The sequence below is a fragment of the Pygocentrus nattereri genome, chromosome 18 (assembly GCF_015220715.1).
Source record: "Pygocentrus nattereri isolate fPygNat1 chromosome 18, fPygNat1.pri, whole genome shotgun sequence".
NCBI lineage: Eukaryota > Metazoa > Chordata > Actinopteri > Characiformes > Serrasalmidae > Pygocentrus > Pygocentrus nattereri.
Window position 1 is genome coordinate 30,445,133 of NC_051228.1, and position 22,617 is coordinate 30,467,749.

The 22,617-nt window shown below is 37.8% G+C and overlaps 1 protein-coding gene across 3 annotated transcripts in view; it reads right to left on the reverse strand.

Annotated features, from left to right (window-relative positions):
- cadm2a (cell adhesion molecule 2a) overlaps window positions 1-22,617 on the reverse strand; it is a 482,918-nt gene that overhangs the window by 92,614 nt on the left and 367,687 nt on the right. For all 3 annotated transcript variants that reach the window (XM_017681962.2, XM_017681972.2, XM_017681954.2), the window contains one exon: window positions 20,836-20,985. In XM_017681962.2, the coding sequence (XP_017537451.2) occupies window positions 20,836-20,985 (150 nt within the window). The remainder of the gene's footprint in view (window positions 1-20,835; window positions 20,986-22,617) is intronic.

The window sequence follows — 22,617 nt, forward strand, 5'->3', positions numbered from 1 at the left end:
TGATGGGACCCTGTGGCAGAGGGCCCCCTGGTGTAGGAGGCTGATTTGTGATTGGCTATTTAGTGTTGTGTTTTCATATATAATTGGACATTGGGGCAAAATGGGCAGAGATTGGACTGGACTGTGTGGTGAATTGGACAGTGCTGTAATTGTAGAGGTGATTGGACACTGTGGCTGGGTAGGCAGAGATCTGATTGGACCATGTGGTGAAGTGGACAGAACTGTGATTGGCCTCCTGTTGTTGTGGGTTGGTATGTGATTGCACCCTGTGGCATTCTGAGCCAAAATGTCAACAGGCCCTGTGGTTCTGTGGGCTGGGTGATAGAGAGCCATACTGTGTCTCAGTGGGGTATAGCAGAACACTGAACATAGAGGAGCGACCTGTAGGTCTTCCCACCACATACGGACTTCTTTCCATGCCAAAAAATAGAGTCCAAAGAGACTGTCATAACTCTATCACAGACCGACATCTAGTCCCTAAAAAATAACATGCACTCTATCACCTGCGCAATCTCAGAGCATCAAATGCTAAAACGTTCGGATGTTGAAAAGGTGCACATCTCATTTTTCCTCCTGGGGTAATGGGAAAAGGATGGAGAACATTTCATTATCTGTCTCTAGCCAAGATTGCATACCACACACCATACAAATAGAAACACAATCTCTCTCGCCCATACCCTTTCAGCTGATATATGGCATTCAGATAATGTATAAGCAAAATATTTTTTTTTACTTTCTTTTCCCTAGTCACTTCTCTGGGATTTTCTTTCTTTTTGTTTGTTTGTTTGTTCCTGTCTTTCTTTCTTTCTGCTAAATGCTGAGCTCTGTGTTTGCAGATACGTTGATCCCTGAAGCCTGGAGTCATAACATGGGGAAAAAAATCAAAAAAGAATTTGCAACCTGTACTTAGTGGGTAAAATAACGCACCCTTTCACATAAATAAAATATACACAGAGTGCTGTCTCAACAGACTGGATATGCTTTGCTGTCAGCAGGCAAAGGCCAATTTCTGCCATTTCTCTTCATTAAAAGTGAGCAGTGTACAGATTGAGAGAAGGATTAGGCCTGGCTCAGGCCTTTTGCTTTTGGGACTGAGGCCAGAAGCAACGGATCATGTAGCCAAGACAGATGTGGCTGTGTTTCTATTAAAGAGGAGTGCTACTGCTAGTTGCAAGCCTTATGACCTCATAATAAAGACAAACACACACTAAGATAATGAACGCAGTCTATATAAATCCCCAAAGTTGTTTATTTGGACAATTATGAGCTCCTGTGATTCATATGCCATTGTATTAAACTAATTCAGTGGGAGCTGGCTTTAATATCTGATAAATTGGCCAACAGAGAGAATGAGAGGCGAGTGGTCTGTGCCGAGGCTGCATTTATTGTTTATTGCGAGTTTCCAGTGACGACAGGGGAGGACATCCCACTTTAATTTAGCGCTGCAGTGTCGCAGGGGAGCGCTTCATTTGCCTTTCAGGAGGTTGGTGTCAACACGCTGAGAGGACGCTTGCTTGGTCAGCTCATTTGCACTAAAGCAATCCCCCCATTTCTGTTTGGAGCTGGAGGATTATAAAAGCATACAAGAGCTGATAAAGGCCGCTGATGACTTTGTTTTTTAGTTTTAGCTTTGCTGCTGAGGTCAAACTAAAGTCAAACACTCCAACACTTTCATGGCTTTGAACTTGAAGAGTGAAGCTCCGTGCAAAGCATCCTAAAAAAGATGCCCGCCATTACAAAATGTGTATAGTGTTTTAGGTCATTTGCTGCTTATCTTGGTTATTGTATGCCTTTATTCCCACTTTTGGTTAAGGAAGCAATAGTGTTCATGGGCAAAGGGAAACATTGCTAATCAAGTTCTGATCTGATTAACCATATTGTGGCTGTTAGACAGAAACCTATTCATGATTAAAACTACTTGGAATAAAAACTGTGCTACTTTAACTTCCATTACAAGTTAAGAATGTTTTTTGTTTTGCTGTAAAGTAACCATTTTTAGATAAATGTATTTTTTCATATCCATATCCTAAACTGTTCTTGTACTTTAATTTTCCTCTGATGTCCACTTATGACTTTTGTTTTTTATGTATCAAAAAGCAATCATAATTCATTTTTACATGACCCTTCTCCAACCCTTCTTTATCTCTAAGTATTAAGCAGGCTGTTTTGCCTTTAAGGCTGACATGGACTATCCTACCCAATTAGAAAAAACACTATTAAAAAAAAATATTTAAAAGTCCTCAGACTTTTGGAAATTATAAGGATTATATTATTGTCTATTTAAACTCAAAGCATTATTTGAGATAGTAATATCTACAGAATAATCATTTATAGGTTACTTTCTATTGGGAGGTGGCTTTCCCAAACTCCCAAACCCTATTCCCTAAAAATGCTTTTCATCAGTAAATTTTTTAAATAAACAATATTTTGAAAAAATCCTCATGTCACACATTGTTAGGTCAAACACGAAGACTTTTAGTCTATAGGTGGAACCTTGTTTTAGCCACACCCCTGTATTCTAAAGCCGGAAGTGAGACTGGATCCCTGTCCCTCATGGCCAAATGGTGAGCAATTAGATCCTATTGTTTCTAACTGGGTCCCAAAGTCTGAAAATCAGTGTATAACCCTATGAATTGTCACTACTAAAGCACATATTTCTGCAATTAGTATATTTAATTAATAATATGCCTGAAAACTATTATGATCTCATTTGTGTACAACTGCTAGTCATGTCCAGTCTAGTGTTTTTGGGTTCTACTCAAAATTAGCTAAAATTGTCACTGCTGAAACTTCTGGTAAAGTTCAATAATGTTATGATTGTTTTGGTAGTGACAAAATGGAACGTTGAATCATGTATTTTAATAAACTAAACAAAAGAAAGTCAAGTGTTCATTCAAAGCAAAATTTTATTCTAAAGTCCAATAAAGTCCAGTAAAAAGTCCAAAATGGGTTTAAACTCTGACTTTGAACCAGTTTGGTAGAATAATTAATAAAGTATGTAAATTAGCACTGCTCTGTTGTGCCTCATTCAAAAAGCAGCCCAATCTGGAACAAATTTAATTTGAATTTGAATAGAAACTGTTGGTCAGCACCCCCACAGGAAGCTTTATTTTTATGTTTTAGATTTGAAACATAGTTTGTTTTTAAATGCCCCCATCACAAGTAGTTTAAATCACAGCATTTGAGGAGCTAGTTCCAGCCTGCTGGGAAAGCATCCCAGGTGTCTCCTCTCAAGCTGCTTGAGGGAATGCCAACAGTGTGCTAAGAGGGGGGCTACTTTGAAAAATCTAAAATAGAAGATGGTTTTGATTATTTCTTTGTGTCATTTTTGGGTAACTGCATAATTTTATGTGTTTTTTTTGCATAGTTTTGATATCTTCTATTTCTATATCTTCTTAAAGGGGGAAAACAGTAAAAGTTTTGACAGGTACTGTACTGAAAGTATTTTAGACTGCGTTTGTTAATGCAAGATGCTGTTGAGAGGTTATTTTGTGCACACTTGAGGGATTCTGCTGAAGGCTAATCAGACTTTCCTGCCAAAGACGCATGTCTTTAGCTGCTAAATCGGGAGGTGGAAAGGGCTAATTATGCACTGTAAGCAGCTGCGTCACTCTTTAGAGCATGAGTTCACTGACATGGGGCTGACTCCTGCTTCTTTCTCAGCTCAGCTAAAGCTGGGCTTCTCCCCCCCCTCTGCTTTCTATTCCTGCCTGAACGAAAGTAGAGCAGCAGAAAAGAAATACAATGCAGAGAGAATCCTCAGAGCCTCGGCGGGCCCCGCTCAAATGTTCACTGGCAAGATAAAAGCTGCTACTGCAGGGGCAGCCAAAAGCAAAAGCAAGCCAGAATCTAATGAAGAGAACAGGAAAGAAATCATAATGCATTGGTGAGGCAGGGCAGCTGAACAATAGAGAGAGAGAGAGAATAAGAGAATGAAAGAGAGAGAGAGAGAGAGAGACAAAGACACCAAGAAAGAAGGTGAGAGACAGAAGGACAGGAAGAGAGAACAAGCGAGAGAGAAACAGAGCTCATTTTTACTCTCTTGTATGTATTTAATGGAATAAAAATCTCAGTATCCATTGTAAATTAATCATGTTTATCAGCTAATTCACTCTTCACAAACTTGCTGCTTTGAGCTAAAAGGCACACAGTGGTATTAGTTATGATGCATCTAGTAATTTTAGCAGAGGTAACAAATGATAAGCATTTGTCTGCTTTTAGGGATGTGGGAAGTGATGGTGCTAAGGGGCTGAAGCACCTCCAGATGTCATGATTGTGAAATGCAACTGCTAAAACAATAATGGAAAAATATAAAAAAGAAAAAAAAGTTGAGCATAACAAGTACACCGTTAGCTTTTTGCAGGGTAAAGACTAGTTTTGTTTAAAATCTGCACTTAACATTGCATTTTAGTGCAAAGTGATTCGCTACCCTCAGTCGTTGACCGCTTTAGGTGTGTACTTGAGAGTGGCGCTTTAAGCATTACTAAAACACAAGCAGCTGTGGTAGGCTAGATCTAGACACTGAAGTGACCTAATGTTGATTTAAAAACTTGAAATTTTCAATCAACATGGTTATCTCCACATGATTTCTGTTTTTTAACCTTCACGCTGCATGTTTATGGGTGCCACACAAGTGGTTTTTGCACCTCATATTAACAGTTTAATTGGTCAATGCTCAGCTCATTTGCATAGAGTGTGCTTCAGCTGTGGCTGCCTTGTCCAAATTATTTAGCAACATGTGTTTGTACTGACAATGTATAAGCATATATGTGACAATCGCCTTTTCTGCATTCCTGTTTACATTCAAATTTCTGAATATCAAGTCATGTCATTTACTATGGCTATATGTGCTCTTGGTCCCTTAATTTTAATTGATGCAATATCAAAATGGTGAGTGATGCACTGTGGTGCTAAGAGAAATTGATATGTGCTGGAATTTGGTGAGTGCTGGAAGTGATGCTGCTTTGAAGTGCATGTGGGATGGTAGTTTTCTCTGTAGGGCAATGTGCTCTCCCAATGTATGCATTCAAGTGGTTCAATTGTAAAATATAAACAGAACACTGAGGTTGTGAAATGGGTGAATCAATTTATTATCAACCTCACATCCATCAGTTTTGGACATGGTGTTTTGAACTTTTAAAAAGAAAATCATTTTCCTTGTTTGACTGTACGATTCTTGTACAATCTTTTGCTACTATGAAAATAGCACTGACATCACAATGCCATCACAATTTGTGCATCAAAAGTGTGGATGTACCTGATCTCATCATCTGACTTTGAAGGGCACTGACACAGTGCCTCCTGAAGGGGAACTTGTTTTTCCGATAATACTGAGACCACTTGAAAACTCCCAAAACAGCAGTGGTGTGCAACACACTTAATGTCGGCCAGATCAAAAATAAAAACACCACTCAGTGTGTGCCAACCACAACTCTTTGTCCCTCTCTCCCTCTCTCTCTCTATTCCAATTTCTTTCTCTATCTATCTCTCACTCTCTCTATTTCTCTCTCATTTTCAGTCTCTCTTTCTCTCACATGCGTTCTATCTTATTTCTCTTACTCTTTTTCTTTCTTTCACTCTCTTTTATCAGTTTTTTCACCTCTCTCTCTCTCTCTCTCCCCTTTTTTTTGGTTTTACTTTAACTCACTCTTTCTATGTCTCTCTGTCTCTCTCATTCTCTCTCAGAGACTGACCCATGGTCTCTTCAGTAAGTTACCTGTACCTCAACTCTCTATAATTGGTCACCTCACTCAATCGTTTCTGTCCCTAATGTGCCTTTTCTCATGCTGAATACGAGAGAGGAGAGATCCTCTCTGACCTACACACACACATACACCCTCTCAGGTCATCACTCTTCTTTGTCTCGCAGTAGCCCATCACTCACTCGTATTCAGTGGCTAAAAATTTAGACATTAATAACCCAGACATGAGAGCCTATTACAAGTTGCGGTCTTGTCAGTAACCGGCCCAGTGTGACGTGTCCAGTAAAAGCACTTTTTGAGCAGTTCAGACTTTGGTTCACTTGAGGTTTGAAATTTCACCTGTGCTATTTGATTAATTACATCCTCGATGGGAAGGAAACATGTAGACATGTTCTGATCCAGAATGAATCTGCAGGGCCTTTCACCCAGTTCCATTTAAACTAGTGGCGTGTAAAATTTGAGAGCTGCCGTGTTACACCCTTAGCGGTAAAAGTCTCCATTGTCATATTTTGCGCTTCGTAATGTGCCACACATTTTCAATGGGAGACGGGTCTGGACTGCAGGCAAGCCAGTCTAGTACCCGCACTCTTTTACTATGAACCCACGCTGTTGTAACATGTGCAGAATGTGGCTTGGGATCATCTTACTGAAATAAGCAGGGACGTCCCTGAAAAAGACGTTGCTTGGATGGAAGCATATGTTGCTCCAAAACCTTTCACCATTAATGGTGCCTTCACAGATGTGCAAGTTACCCATGCCATGGGCACTAACACACCCCCACACCATCAGAGATGCTGGCTTTTGAACTTTGCGCTGATAACAATCCGGACAGTCCTTTTCCTCTTTGGCCTGGAGGACACGATGTCCATGATTTCCAAAAACAATTTGAAATGTGGACTCGTCAGACCACAGGACACTTTTCCACTTTGCGTCACTCCATCTCAGATGAGCTCGGGCCCAGAGAAGCCGGCGGCGTTTCTGGGTGTTGTTGATATATGGCTTTCGCTTTGCATGGCAGAGTTTTAACTTACACTTGTAGATGGAGCGACGAACTGTGTTCACTGACAGTGGTTTTCTGAAGTGTTCCTGAGCCCATGTGGGAATATCCATTACAGAATGATGTCAGTTTTTAATGCAGTGCTGCCTGAGAGATCGAAGGTCACGTGCATGTTGGTTTTCAGCCTTGATGCTTACTTGCAGAGCTTTCTCCAGATTCTCTGAATCATTTGATGATATTATGGACTGTAGATGATGAAATTCCTAAATTCCTTGCAAGTGAACGTTGACAAACGTTGTTCTTAAACTGTTGTTCACAAAGTGGTGAACCTCGCCCCATCCTTGCTTGTGAACGACTGAGCCTTTCAGGGATGCTCCCTTTATACCCAATCATGGCATTCAACTGTTTCCAATTAACCTGTTCAGCTGTGGAATGTTCCAAACAGGTGTTTTTTGAGCATTCCTCAACTTCCCCACTCTTTTGTTGCCCCTGTCCCAACTTCTTTGGAACGTGATGTAGGCATCAAATTCAAAATGAGTGAATATTTGCAAAAAACAATAAAGTTTATCCATTTGAACATTAAATATCTTGTCTTTGTAGTGTATTCAATTGAATATAGGTTGAAAAAGGATTTGCAAATCATCAAATTCTGTTTTTATTTATGTTTTGCACAACATCCCAACTTCATTGGAATTGGGGTTGTAACAGGACATAATTGACAGAACTTTAAACATTTAAAATGCTCAAAAAACCCACTCTATCTCACATCACTCTAGCCATACAGTTTGGCCAGTTGTATCAGATTGTCTGTCCAGAAGAGTCATTTGTAATTACCATTCTCCTCTAAGCATGCTGAAGTGCATCCATGACAAAGTGTGGCAGAAATTTTGACAGCATTTTGTTACTCATTCTGCACATCCTTTAGCTCAGTGGGAGCTCAGCCACTTTCCACTTTGCTGTCATTGATCTGAGTATTCAGCTGAGCAGAATAACTCGTTCACGTGCATCCCATAACACACTGCAAGAACAGATGGGAGCTACACCAGTACAGAAGTCAAGTGGTATGAGGAAGTTCCTTGATAAAGAAATATGTGACAAGATGCTCTGCGTTACACTTATTTTATCACAGGTAAGGATTGTTGTTAGGCATGAACGTATGGCCTTGGGTCTTACTGTTCTTGTAAAATTGTGCCAACATATGATGTAGAAACATCCACTTTATAAACCTTTTCTCATCAGATTACCACAGCTGCTGATTTCCAATGGTCCTCTACAGGATTTCCTGTATTCTGTTAGAGCTAAGCTAGTGATGGTGTACTTTTACTGTGCCTCACTGGGTATAGTACTGCTTATGGGAGTAATTGACATTTTGAACTTTGTAAGACATCCAGGTAACATATGCATTACTTGTATGTTGCACCTTTATAGTGAAGCCTTAAGTTACTTCAACTTTAAGATTTACTCTGAATATTAACATTTTAAGGGTGGTTGTGAGGCAACTATAGGCACGTGTACATCACACATTTTACATATGTTGGGAACGGCCCTCTGAGGAAATGAGGAGGGAGCCTAGCATACAATCATACCCACAACAGCAACAGTGACACACACACACACACACACACACACACACCAACAGCAGCCATACTGTGCATTGTTCCTCATAATGTGCTATTAGATATAATAAATGAGCTGATTTGCTGGTCTGATGAGCACATGAAACCCACTGCAGTGTAATCCACAAATGGCTCACAGCACACGCACACACAAAGGTTTGCAGATCAGAAGGAATTGTGGGTATCAACATACTTTTGCTGCAACAAAATGTACAAATAAATTATTATATTCCTAATTAAAGACATAGTTCAGTCAAAAAAAGCTAACACTAAATGAAAGCAAACAGTCACCAATTGGCATCATGCATATGATATTTTTCTAATTGGTGGATTACTGGCTTCCACTGACTGTGATCCACATTAATATGCTTGCTCGAGCTGGACCATCAGGTTCAGGTCTGTGCGCATGTGTGTAAGAGAGAGAGACTGAGGAAAACAGAAAGAGAGACAGAGAGAAATCGACAGTTAGAAGGTGCTGGCTTGGAGTTGTGACAAAAGCCTTGATTGGATTGCCTAGAGAGGCAGAAAGTGAAATAAGCAGCATCCAAATAAACATATCTGTAATAAATGTGTCAAAGTAGGAAACCAGACTTTTAGCACAGAGTAATTTGGCGAAGAACGTATCACTACATAGTGTGTGATTTAGTATTCGTGTTGGCGCCTAGTCTGAAAAGAAAAAGAAAAAAAAAAGTAATGAGAGAATGTGTAGACTAAAGACAATACAAACATAAACAATAAACAAAAGCAATGCAGAGCAGGCTATTGAGCAGAATGTAATTGTGAGTATGTTCAATGGAGCACAGTTACACTGTTTAGTCTCATTAGAGCCAGCAGCATGAGAGGAACACACACCCACGACAATATATACATGTTACACACCACACACACACACACACACACACACACACACACACACACACACCTGCTTTTTAACCCAAGTTTATTGGTGCCCCATATTTCTATACTAGTACTGGGTGAAAGTCTAGTATCTATGAACATTGTTAAAACCATTTATCTTGGCAATAAGTGTCTTTGTGCTTATAAAAAAACATTATATATCATTTGAACAAATGCAAACAAACAGATATAGTAAAAAGTTTGTCAACAAGTTTGAAAAACAATGTTTGGTTCCTCAGCCATGACATGGATTCTTTAAATTCCAGCACACCTGATTTAACTGAAGTATTGACTAGCCAAACCAAGTACTGAATGATAAGTAAGCAATACTGGGTTGCCATGATGAGAGGCTTAGAAATGGTTAAACATCCACATTGAAATATGTAAAATCACTACTTATTTGTATAGTGCATTGTTGTTATTTATATTTAGTTGAACATTTTCTGAGCAAATAAAGCAGATTTTTAATACTAATTTTCTCAGATGCCTAAAATCTTTTCACAGAACGGCACTTTACATTAATAACATCAACAGTGACATGGCATTTGACAGTTAGTTACATTTGATTTACATTCTATATCTCAACAGTTTTGAGGCTACTCCTCTGACTCAAAAGTTGATAAAAAAAGCACTATACATTTTCAACAAATTCATGAAAATGTTCATTTTCTACTCAAGTATCATTTTGTAATTATATATTTAGTTACACAGTGAGTTACACTATCAATTACATTAATATTTGATTTACATTCTGGATTAGGTTCAGTGACAACTAAGGCTGTACAAATTCTCACAGAAAAAGGATATAATGTGTTTTTTACCTATTCATTGTGTGTGTATTGATATTTGCTTCATAATATATATAATTTCATACATTTATTTTTAAATGGGATCATAGCTTTTAACAACCAGACAAAGTCAGGCGGCACAAAATTACCTTTTGAAAGTTATTTACCTCAACAAAAGAACTGTATTAAGGCATCAATTTATATTAATGTATTTGTAGTCTTGGACACCCATATAAGCCTATGAACCCTGAATATACACTGTTTCAAATAAATAACAATCCTACACGGATTGATTTTGAACCTGCACTTTTAGCAGAATACCTCATTTTATCCTGCTAGTGAGAAACAATTCATATCAAATTCCACTGTGCATTTGTTATTGCTGCTGATAACTGTGACTTTGCAAGGATAAACCCTGAGACTTTTGCAGATGTCTTCCATTAACTATCTACGTCTCTATTATTTGTTATCAAACACAAATGCATGCAGGCAAAATATTTGGAAAACAAATGATGAAAAGGCATTTTGAATCCCCCTGACATGACCCACCCCTCCACCCCCCACACGCACATGCTAGACAGGAGTAAAATGTCTGCCTTGTCCCTTTCTCCCAGTTCTCATTTTCACTCCTCCGCTGGGCTAAACACACATATTCATGGCTGAAACACCTCCTGCCACCTGTTTATGTAACACACAGCACAATGGAGTGCTTTTCACTTGCGCGCTCACACACACACACACACACACACACACACACACACACACACACACACACACACACACACACACACACACACACACACACACACACACAAACACACACACACACAGACAGATACTGCACCAAGCAGTGCTGCTGAAAGCACAGTATTGTTCTGAGGTCGTGGGTGGCCACTGCACTTAGTGCTGGACTTTGACTGGCTAATATTACAATACCCTGAGTCCACATTTCAGAAGTGTGAAGATCTACATGGAATCTATTGCTCCACCACATAACATGTTAATCATTTGGTCTTTGCAGTATAGTTGGTATAGCATAGTGAACCCACATGCAGGCTGGGGTTCCCAGGCAAGGATACCATGATATGCAATCCTATGGAACATAATAAGAGTCCTTGGGCAATACTCCTAACTCAATCTCTGTAACATGAGTAAAAGATATCTGAATAAGAGCTTCTACCAAATAATGCAAACGTAAATAGTTGCAATACTGATGTTGCCAAACACAACCTAACCAATAAACCACTATTTTTTACTGTGTTCTTTAACAGCGGGCATGAAATGTTTTGCCTTATCAGCAGTTGTGAGCTTTTAGTTTAAAAAAAGCTTATCTAATTTGTCCTGTTGATGTTTTGTCCTTGGAAGTATGCATCAGGTACACAGCATGCAGCAAGCAAGCCACAGTTTAACCAAGTTAGCTTCAAACAAACAATGACTAGTGGTATAGTCGGTGTATTTGTTGTCGGGTGTATTTTATTTTATTTATGTATTTATTATTTTACAGATACTGACTTATAAAGATGCACTTTTATTCAAGACTATGTTAAAAAAAGTCTCACAAGTCAGGGAGGTAAATGACATCACATACGAGTTTCATGCAGCACAGTGTCATTGGTCAATTCCATGAATAATAAACATTTTTGTCTGTTTCTGTGGATACCACTATGGGATACAGACATGTTGATGTGATATGAGGTAAGAAGAGAAACATTGAGATTAAACACTCTTGTGAATTCTGATTTTGATGAATATTAATGTGATGTGCAAGTCTAGCATACTAGTAGCGTGACACGTTAACTTTAGGTAAGGTTTGCAAATATGAATTCTGTGAAAATGGCACAGCACTTTAGCAGCTATATATGCCATTCTCAGGTAATACAATTCTCAGGTATAAGCATTTAAAGAGGACAGAAAGAACAATTTGTAGTTTTTTGTTTTTTTTTGTAGTTTTTTTCATAAAAAACTATGAGAGCCCCCAATGCTACCACAGTGGGTATTATTAACAGAGGAGAACGTCTCAGTACATTTCTGTTGTGACCTGCAGTGACTGGCATTAATGTAAACAGAAATAACTGCACCCAGAAGGGCTTCTCAGGATTATCTCTTTACAAACTTATTTTAATGTTAATAATAGAATCAGAACTCATGAAGTGTCAATACTCAACGGAACTGGCCACAGGATCAGTAGCTCATGTTTGGAACAGGTTGAGAACTCTGGATTACCTTGCTCGTGTTTAGTTTATCAAGCATTAGAGGGTCATTAGCGTTCTAAATCATGTATATGATCTACAATTCTGGCATGCGAGTTCTGATGCCACCATGTTGTGTTGTTTCATTAGGTGGTTTATCAGGTGCAGAGCACTTCAGCTATGCTCAGTACGGCATTAGGTGCATTCAGTGACTGGCTGCTGTTGGAGTGCACTTGTTCCAATCACTTCCGAAGTAGTACAGCTTCTGCACACCTGCAAGTTATACTTGGTGCAATCAACACAACATAACAACTCTCCTCACACAAACACGCACACATGTACACACACACACACACACACACCACTGTTCAATCAATCTATCTATCTATCTATATGTATTTATATATATATATATATATATATATATATATATATATATATATATATATATATATATATCTCCATTTTTCAGTTTTTGACATAATTTGAAAGTTCCCGTTGACGTTTACATTGTATGTAAATTTCATGAATAACGGACGAAAAAGAAATGGCTCAAAAAGTCTGGTTCCATTGACTTCCATTGAATTAAAAGTAATGTAGGTTTTTACCTTTTCCTGTAAAGTTTTCATATTGAAGATACAAGTTTTTCTTCTGACAACAGCGATGGGATGAAAAGAATACAATTTGAGTTATATTTCCATAACTACATAGCAGGACACATGCTAAGTTTGCACTCAACTAGTGTCTTATCCAGAGTACTGTACCATGCATTAAGAGAAGAGTGGTCATATAAATTTGTTTGTTTGGTTTTCTAGTTGGGTTAGCAATGTTAGACAGGTGGTAGGCTTACTAAAGTTATTATGCAGGTAACATTAATGTCTACTTAAAAATAACCTGATAGTCAGCCATAAATTTCTAGATATATCATATGATAGGCTACAACTACCCTTCAATAAAAGGGTGGAAAGAAACATTATAGTGAGCTAATGTTAGCTACATTTGTTTTACTCAATAGTACAAGATAAAATATCTGTATATTTTATATGTCTGTAACAATTTCTGCTATGATTTGAGAATGAACTCTTTAGCTGGGCCACTATTGTGACACAGTTAGGAACCCAGCAGCTGGGCTAACCAAACACTATGCAAAAAGTACCTAGCACCATGAAAATAACCCAACAAACTAACCTAGGAAGCACAGCCCAGCAGTTTTCAATGCCGACTTCCATCTGCACTCATATTGGGTTTATATTACTGAAAACATTGATTCCAAACTCTTTTAGTGTTAAGTAACCAACATTTAGGAATGTGATTCCATTTTCAAGAACAAATAAGGCAAGATCAGTCCACCCAAATAAACACACAGAGCCAAAGGTTATGTAAGGTAAATGCAAGCATTACACTGTTAGTATTTGCTGCAGAGTGTCTGGTCTGTGCAATATGGCCTTTAAACGTACTGTTTCACTCACTAAGGGAATATACTATAGAGAATTATGGGCTCTTTCTTTGCTTAAACATTGTGAAAGTTCATTTTGTTTACCCATTAAAGGTTAAGTTTAATGTTATGTTACAAAATTATTCATAAGTGCCTTGATTCATATTTATATTATTTAAGGTTTAACAATGTGACACTGATATATTTGAGCACTCTGTGAGAGCAATAATCAATGAAGAGAGCAAATTTCCCATGGGAGTGACAAAATACACAAATCTGCATGAGACTATTTTTTTCTGCTTCTTATTTGATGTTACGAAATTGGACACAGATAATGTCATTTCACTGCAGACAGTCAAATCAGACAGTAAAGTGCTGTTTAATTAAAATGACTAGAGTCTGTTTAATTTTGACCATAAGCATTTATATTGGACAATATTACCAGTTATATTGGTGTAAGGAACACTTTGAGGACTCATTAATATCTTCATTTGTGTTCAGTAAAGCCCAAATTAGACACATCTAAATAGTTTATATACCTTGCATTAAATATTATTTATTAAGACCTGTATTAGTACAAAATTGGGGGTCTGTAAAGTAAAAGTCCTTAATAATTGCATTATTAGTCATAAGTATTACTGTATAACTGGCACCATATTTTCATATTGAATCTAGATAGCATCAGATGACTTCTGTAGCTTATTACTTTAAGGGCTGGTTTTAAGAGGTTAAACCTAGTCCTGGGATATATTTTCCTTACAATGATAAACTCCATTCAGAATGTTGTGTTGTCCAGAACGAGGCTTCATCCTTATCTGGGAAATGGATCCTACATATAAGTTACAAAGCACCAAACAGTTTCAAACAACATCACAACAACATAGAGTTAAACCCTATCCATAGTTTGACTGTTAAAAGCATTTAAAACTCCAAACAAGAGTTCAATTTATCCATATTCAATTGTTAAACTTGATTGAAACTATTAAAATATTTCCAGATTATGTTTTTGGTTACCATCAAGTCATGGAGTGATCTTTACTTTAGAATACAGAACAAATTGCCTTATTGAGAACTTGAGTCTCTTTAGTTTCTCAATAGTGATGACTAAAAGTGCACTTTGCAACACGTCTCTGTAAGTATTATTGACTTATTCAACTCTAATTAGCTCTAAAGCAATAAACTCCAGAGGTCACCTGATGCCATCCATAACCTTTAGGAACAAAATGTGCCAATTACAAACAAACAATACATACACTTAGATTAATACTTCATGATTAATAATTTAACACGGTCTTACCAAAGTGTTTATTATTACAACTACTAATGCAATTATTCGTAATTTTCAGTTAATAGACATTCAATTATATACTAATACAGGTCCTCATGTGCAAAGCTTTATGCATAATGAACAAACCATTTAAAAGTTTCTAATTTGAACTTTATTAAACAGAGAGGACCTCAATTAATATCCAATATGTGTTCCTAATGCATACATAGGCACACATACATACGCATACACATTCATGCACACAACATTCTAAGGTGCTGTTCAATCATGCCCCTCACTCTGGGAGAGTGTAATTACAGGGCAAGCATAAGCAGCACGGTGCCAAGTGCAAAGGTGCACAAATGAATTAAAGACTGCTTTAGAAAAAGCAGCAGGTGAAGGTGAAGAGTTCAATAAGCTAAGGCAACGTTCTGGCCTTCAGAAGTAACGCATAGCTCAGATAAAGCAGTCGGAGTCATTGGGGAGCCAATGATGGTGATATGTGTCCTGTTTCACACTGAGATTAAACATTTGCTCTGCCACTGAGAGCAAGGCTTTCATCTAAACACAGACAGCCGCTATGCAAACACTAGTGAGAATATATGGGCTATTCAAAAGGACTTATAAGCCTTATTTCCCAAATATGCATAATAGACAACAAATGAAGCTTTCATTTGTAAAGACTGATAAATATCACCCTTTAAAAACAAGCTGACTTCTCATGAGTTATTCTTAACACATAGCGCATTCTTAACTATAAATATGCTTTGTCACAAAAGCTGTCATTGATCATTGTTAAGATGTTGCAAGTTTAGAGTTTACAGCAGAAACAGTCAAACACCAACGCTGTTCTCCAGCAGAGCCCGATAAATCAGTTCAGCGTATCAGCGTGGGTAACACAACACTGCTGCAATCTGTTTTAGGCAGAAACTTCATCATCACTTTTATTCATATAGTGACTTTTCTGTGCTCAAGGATGCTTTACATTCAAAGAACATCCACACATTAAACAAAAGGACAATACAGGTAAACATTCAAGTATAAATGGAATAACAATAACTCAGTGAAAACAAGTACGTCTTTAATAGAGATTTAAATGAATATAGAGAGGTTGCATCCCGAATAGACTGTCAGAGAGCACTCCATAACTTGGGAGCTACTACATTAAATGATTGACCACCCATAGAAACCAACCACAGTGTGTCTTAACAAAGAACCATACTGGACACAAAGTGCAGTATTTGGGCATAAAAGCCAATTTTTTATTTTAAAAAATCATATATATATATATATATATATATATATATATATATATATATATATATATATATATATATATATAGCAGTATATAGTAAGCAGTGAGTCATTTGATGTTCAGCCCACTTTCCAAGCTATGACCTTACAGATGTTTAATACTGCCCAGTAATGGGCTGTTTTGTTGCAACTTTCAGCACCTTAGCTATTTGCTTTATGTTTTAGTGCCAGTATCAGATTTAGTATGTATTAATAGGGAAATCAGATTGAATTTATACCAATAAAGAAACTGAATTTAGTACATGCTGATAAAGAAATAAGATTTAATACACACTGATTGAGAAATCAGATTGAATATATTCTGATTGAGAACTCAGATCTAGTACAGGATGATAAAGAAATTAGATTTAGAGTAATAGATACTGAATCAGAAATAAAATGTAGTACATGCTGAGAGAGAAATCAATTTTAATACAAACCATCTGAAAAATCAGATTTAACACACTGACTGAGAAATTTGATTTAGCACATAGTAGCTGAAATCTAAAGCTGTGTTTCCACTACATGGTACCTGCTCAACTTGACTCGATTCTACTTGCCTTTTTTGGTTTTCCATCAAGCAAAATCAGTACCAGATACTCTTTTTGTGTCACCTTCATCAAGGTTCCAAGCGAGTTAAGCTGATACCAAAAGGTGATGTGGCAGACGACTATCACCCTAAACACACAATGTTCCTCTTGCATCGCCTTTGAGCAACCTGTGTTGTCTTGTTGTCTGAACTATATGTATGTAGCATCTACCAAACTTTTGTCTTGCTGCTATCAGTCTCCTCTGAATAACATTTGTCACCTTCATCTCACAGCAGTTCCATGTGGCGTCACTATGAAGACAAGCTACATTGAGTGGGTATTATATATACAGTGGAAAACAAAGTAACTTGTACCAATAGCAAGTAGACGTGAGTGGAGTTGAGTCTAAAACTATGTTTACACAGCAGGTAAAAGTGGCCCAAATCTGATTTTTTCACCAAATCGGATTTTTTTTTGTTTGGCTTTTCACATTATCTTTTAAATGTGACCTGTATATATCGTTAATCTGAACAGATGAGCTCCTAAACCGACCTGCATGTGCAAAAGAACAACGCTTCACATGGTTCATCCAGAGGTAAATAATCATGATGGCATGATGGAAATTATGACAAATGTCGGGTTGGACTGAAGTAAAAGTCGGATGAATTCCAAACTGGCTGTTTAGACTGAGTCGCATTGCCGCAGATCGGATATGGATTGGACTTCAGTAGCACATATGAAAGCATCTCAAATCGGAATTGAAAATGTCACATTCAGTGTGTTTTTTCTGTTCACACAGCCACACAGACACACAACTGTGTTACATATGGAGAAAAAGATCAGATTTGGGCCACTTTTACCTGCTGTGTAAGCATAGCCTAATTGAGCTGTGCTTACCACACAGTGTAAAAGAGCCTAAATGTAGTGCATACTACATGTGAGGGAAATCTGATTTGGTGCATACTGATGAAGAAAACACATTGATGCATATACTGACAGAGTAATCAATGGTCTGATCTGGTACACAAATCTAATCAGATATTTATAGATGCTCAAAAGGCGGAGATCTAACCCCTTTAGCTTTGTGATGTGACTCGAAGCCTGTGGATAAGGCAGTGGACTAATCCTCAACCAGTAGATCTTCTAAAGCAGTGATCTGATCTTAAATGTATAAATGCTCTAAAGGCAACAATCCAATCTCAAGCTTGTAGATGTTTTAAAGGCAGCAGACTGACTGGAGAAACAGGATGAGGATGCTATCCTACCTCATTTATCAAATGTAATCTGTTAGCAGTCCCCAACATAAATCATGCCACTGGCCCACTTTGCTGTGTGGCTGACACTTAGAGAGAGAAAGCAGAGCAAAGGAATAAACAAGAAAAAAGCAGAGGGAAAAGTGATAAAGAGAGTGAGAGAGAAAGATCGAGAGACTTAGAGGGTGTCTTTGTGAAGTGCCCTGTGTGTTTGTGTGTTCATGTTTGCACTGATGAATGTGTACAGCATACCTTGCTATTTTATTTTGCCTTGAAATGTATAGAAGTACGTCAACATCATTAGACTAAACAAAAATCCATTTTCCAGTGTTTGGCTACAGTGCGGATGCAAAACCAAATCACACATTATATGCATCATGCTCACAGATGCAGGGCTACAGCATCATGCAAATCCGATTCCAATGCACAGACCAAAGCTGGGCCTATAACTCAGAGAACATGGCTAATTAACCATTAGAAGCAAAACAAGATGGTAGTTTCAAAAGCAGGTGTAATGCATGCACACGGGGACGTAGAAGTAACATGAAAACACTACATTTTACATTCTCTACATTACTTATTTTGAAAACGCTATTTGTCACTGAAGAATTCATGTACGACTACATGCTTTATCGTTCATACTGGGCAATGTAGAAATGTTTAAGAATATTTCTGATAGTTCTTTCAATCAATACTAAATACTCTTTGGACTGACAAGCCCACAGTATAAGAAAGCTCAAATGATTGTGCTTTTCATTATTGTTGTGTGAAGAAGGCGATAGGAAGTTGATCAGTTATGTCATCCAGAAAGGGGAGCCCTTGCAAGTTTTCACATAAAACAACATAGATGAAACACTGTGTTTGAGTTTTACATATTTTATTCCCCTTTATTCAGCTATACAACACTATACCTGAATTAAATCACCTAAACTAGCCTTTATCCTCACGAATATCTTTGTTTCTTTAAGTAATTCAGTGATTAAATCTTATTGAGTCTAGAAGGGTAGAGCAGGATGCTGCTCCACTGGTACAAACTACCTCACCTCTGCCACACTATCATTTAATTTGAGCCAAACTTGGTCTCTGAAGGTACATTTTTACATTTGTAAATAGATCGAGAACTTTATTATTGCCAAAACAGAGTGAATACAACACAAAAAATGAGCAATAGTATGCAAAATTTAGCTTGCCAGTTACATCCTAATGTTTGTCTTTCATCTAAGCCAGGTGGTACAGGACAATTTCATGTTTGGGGATATGCTGCTATTCAAATGTACATGTGCAATTATAGATTTGATTATGCCATAAATTACATATTTTTTCAACTTACATTCTGCACTGACAGCTTCAAGGCTGAATGATCATTCGCATTTACCATTATTGCAATATGATCTGAAAGCTGTATACCTCTATAGTGACACAATTAGATTGGTGATTTGTAACATTAGAAGGCCAAAGCGTGCTTCCATGTGTTGGGGTTGAATGCTGAATTCCCAAATGGACAGCAAGTAACTTAATTATTGGCTAATAGCCAGATACAAAGCATACGCATGTACAGCTCAAAAACACATAAACTTAGTGGTAAAATTTATGAAGCAGTAAAAGCTACTGTTACAACAAATATGCATCATCATAAGGAGATGATTAAGGAATAAATTATATATGTATTCCTTTTTGTAGGCATGTCCTGAAAATAAAAGTATGCATATTTATTCATGTTTCTAGTCAGACTGCAAACATGAACAGAAAAAAAGCTGTTCAGGGAATCCTAATGGATTTTAGATTAAGGCACCTCATGGAACCCATTTTGCTGGATACACATTCTCCACAATGGGCTGCCAATAGCAGTAAAATAGTTTTTTTCTTTGTTTTGCATCAGAACGTTGCAGCTTTAGAATGAATAAAAATGTACTGACAGTTCTGATGTAAACACATTCTCAAAAAGGGGGTTCTTCAAGGGTTCTTTGGTGAAGATAATATTTCTATATAGAAACATGAACACAAAGAATGTCTGCATGATTAAATGTTTCTGTGCATAGTGAAATGTTTCTTCAGACTGATGGAGAATGTGCTGCATATGATTTTATTCAGAACCTTTTAAAAAATGGACCATATAGAATCATGTGCAACATATTCTCCATCAATTTGAAGAACTATTTCACCACATAAAGAACCTTTTATTTATGCAAATGGTCTTTGAGGGTTCATGTTTATATATAAAGCCTTGTCTTTACTAAAGAACCTTTGAAGAAGTATCTTTTTAAGAATGCAACTATTAATTTCTTTATTCTGCATAATCAGGACTGGAGCTTTTGAAATTTTGCATTTTTTCGCTATTGTCTTAAAAGAAAGGTTAGTTAGGTTTCTATATGACAAACCCGCAACAAACAAATCTGTATTTGCAGCACATCAAGGCAGAGAACAGCTGTTTTAATAATAATTTATTGCTCATCATATCACCATCACAATATCCCTACCACTTTACTCAGCGTTGCATTTAATGTCCATATCATGCAACCCTATGCACTACTGAAATGACAAAAGCATGGCAAAATGTTTTGCTTTCTTTATCATCCAACTGAAATCATAGTAAAATATCTCCTCTAGCAGTCATTTTGTTACCGCCAGTGAAAACTAAGATTTCTAAGGGTAAACTACACCACCACATTTGTATGTAGAAAGGCTTTTTGGGTAAGTGATATTCTAAACTGGCCAAGGTTGCCATGGTGCCTTAAGCACAGATCATACACATCAAAACTCTCCACTTCCAAAACCCCAAACACCAAAGACATTAGGTCAAAGGTCAGTAGGATTCCTGTTCTCTCAGTGTCTTCAGGTCAATGTTCAGCTGTGCCCTGCCCACTCACCTTTCTTGTCCCCGAAGAAGAGGGTCTGCTGTGCTGGGTTTGACCACTGGAGGGAGGTGTTGTCATTATGATCCACACGACAGGTCATGTTGGCCGTCCCTCCCTCTGTCACCGTAAGGTTCTGGACAATAGGGAATTGGCCTTGGGCCCCTTGGAGACAATAACAGAGAGACGAAGCAGACCCCAGTTATGATCAGGTGAGCACACAGAAGGACCTTACTTCACACAAGAGCTTTCATTCTATCTATAAGTGCTCAGTCAGACGTCTACTTGACTCCATGTATGACCCATAAGAGAGGGTTTGAGCTCTGCATCAATAATGACATGAGAGTGGAGAGTCTGAGTAGAGGACGGCAGGCGGAAGGTTTCATGGTCACCATCTTACGCAACTAAAAATGACTGAATTAACTTGAAAAGAATTGGCTTTGTAAATAATTTTTCATTTTTTTGAACTTCTGAACATGGCAGAGTCACACAGGGGAGTGAATTCTTCAACTGTCACTTGGTTTGATAGACTGAATGTCAAGGGATTGCCTTGCCTGTAGAAAAGAGGATCTGGTTCTTTGGAAAATGGTTCTAACTGGAGCTTCTTCAGACATGAGCTCCAGTGTTCACTGTTAAACATTCATACCACAGTTCAGAAGCAGTTCAGTGGATAAAGATTCTACAACTGCAGCTGGGCAACACAGTAGAAAATCATTTCACAATATATTTTTTAGACCAATTAACATTTATAATTACAGATAGTCATTATATGTATGTCCTAATGCCCAACTGCAATGCTGAATACTACTTTGAACTCTTAAATAATGAAATCTCTAAAAGCTTCTGATTTAGGAAAACTAAACCAGTTTCACTTTGCAGAGGATGTGAGGCCTCTTCCTCACTCAATCCTCTCTTGGTCTAGCAGTTTCCTCAAATTTACAGCCTTTATTTTTTTAACATAATTTTAACACTGTACCAAGGCCAAAGTTTTATTACACACTTCTATAACCTAAGAATAGCTCCATTAGTTTCATTAGTTTGCTTTGAAGTCCCTGTAGTTACTGAATAACACTAACAGGCATGGTGATTAATGATATAATGAGTGAATGGCTGGACTTCTTTTCCTAAAGTTGAAGTCTTTGCAACTTATACCAGTCTGAGGAAAAGAACGGTATCACAATTTTGCGCAATATACCTCAAGCACATATGACTGGTATTTTAAAAAGCCTTTTAACAATTATTCGGAATTCTATGGTCCAAGCTTAGAGGAACACTAATCAGTGGTGCTGACTCTGCTACCTCTAAGTGAGTCTGCCAATATCTTGTCAGTTTCTTTCCCTGGTAACAGAAAACCCTTCTCAGCTGGCTGTTGGTGCCATAATTGGAACCATGCTAAGTGTGCATCTATTTTGGTTAGCATTTGTTTCTGATAGCACGGTGCCCTGGAAGCAGCATAGTTGTGAGTAGGGAACTGTCTGCCTCCGAAGTGCCCTTGAGCAAGGCAGTTGGGCTGATATACAGTATTTCAGCAGAGGAAACCCAGCACATCGTGCAGCCAGCTGCGAGTGTCCACTAAGCGACTAAATAATGATAGAAACAATCCATCAAGGCCAGTCCCTGGGACACAGAGCGTCAGGTTTTAAAGAGAGAAGTGAGTAAAGCTTTAGCACAGTCAGAAATTATTCACAAACCGACATCCTCCACGGCACCCCGGGGTTGGACAACCCAATAATAAATGACCTTGTGCTGAGGAGAGGAGGAATGCAGAGAGGAGAGATAATGAAAACATGTGCATAC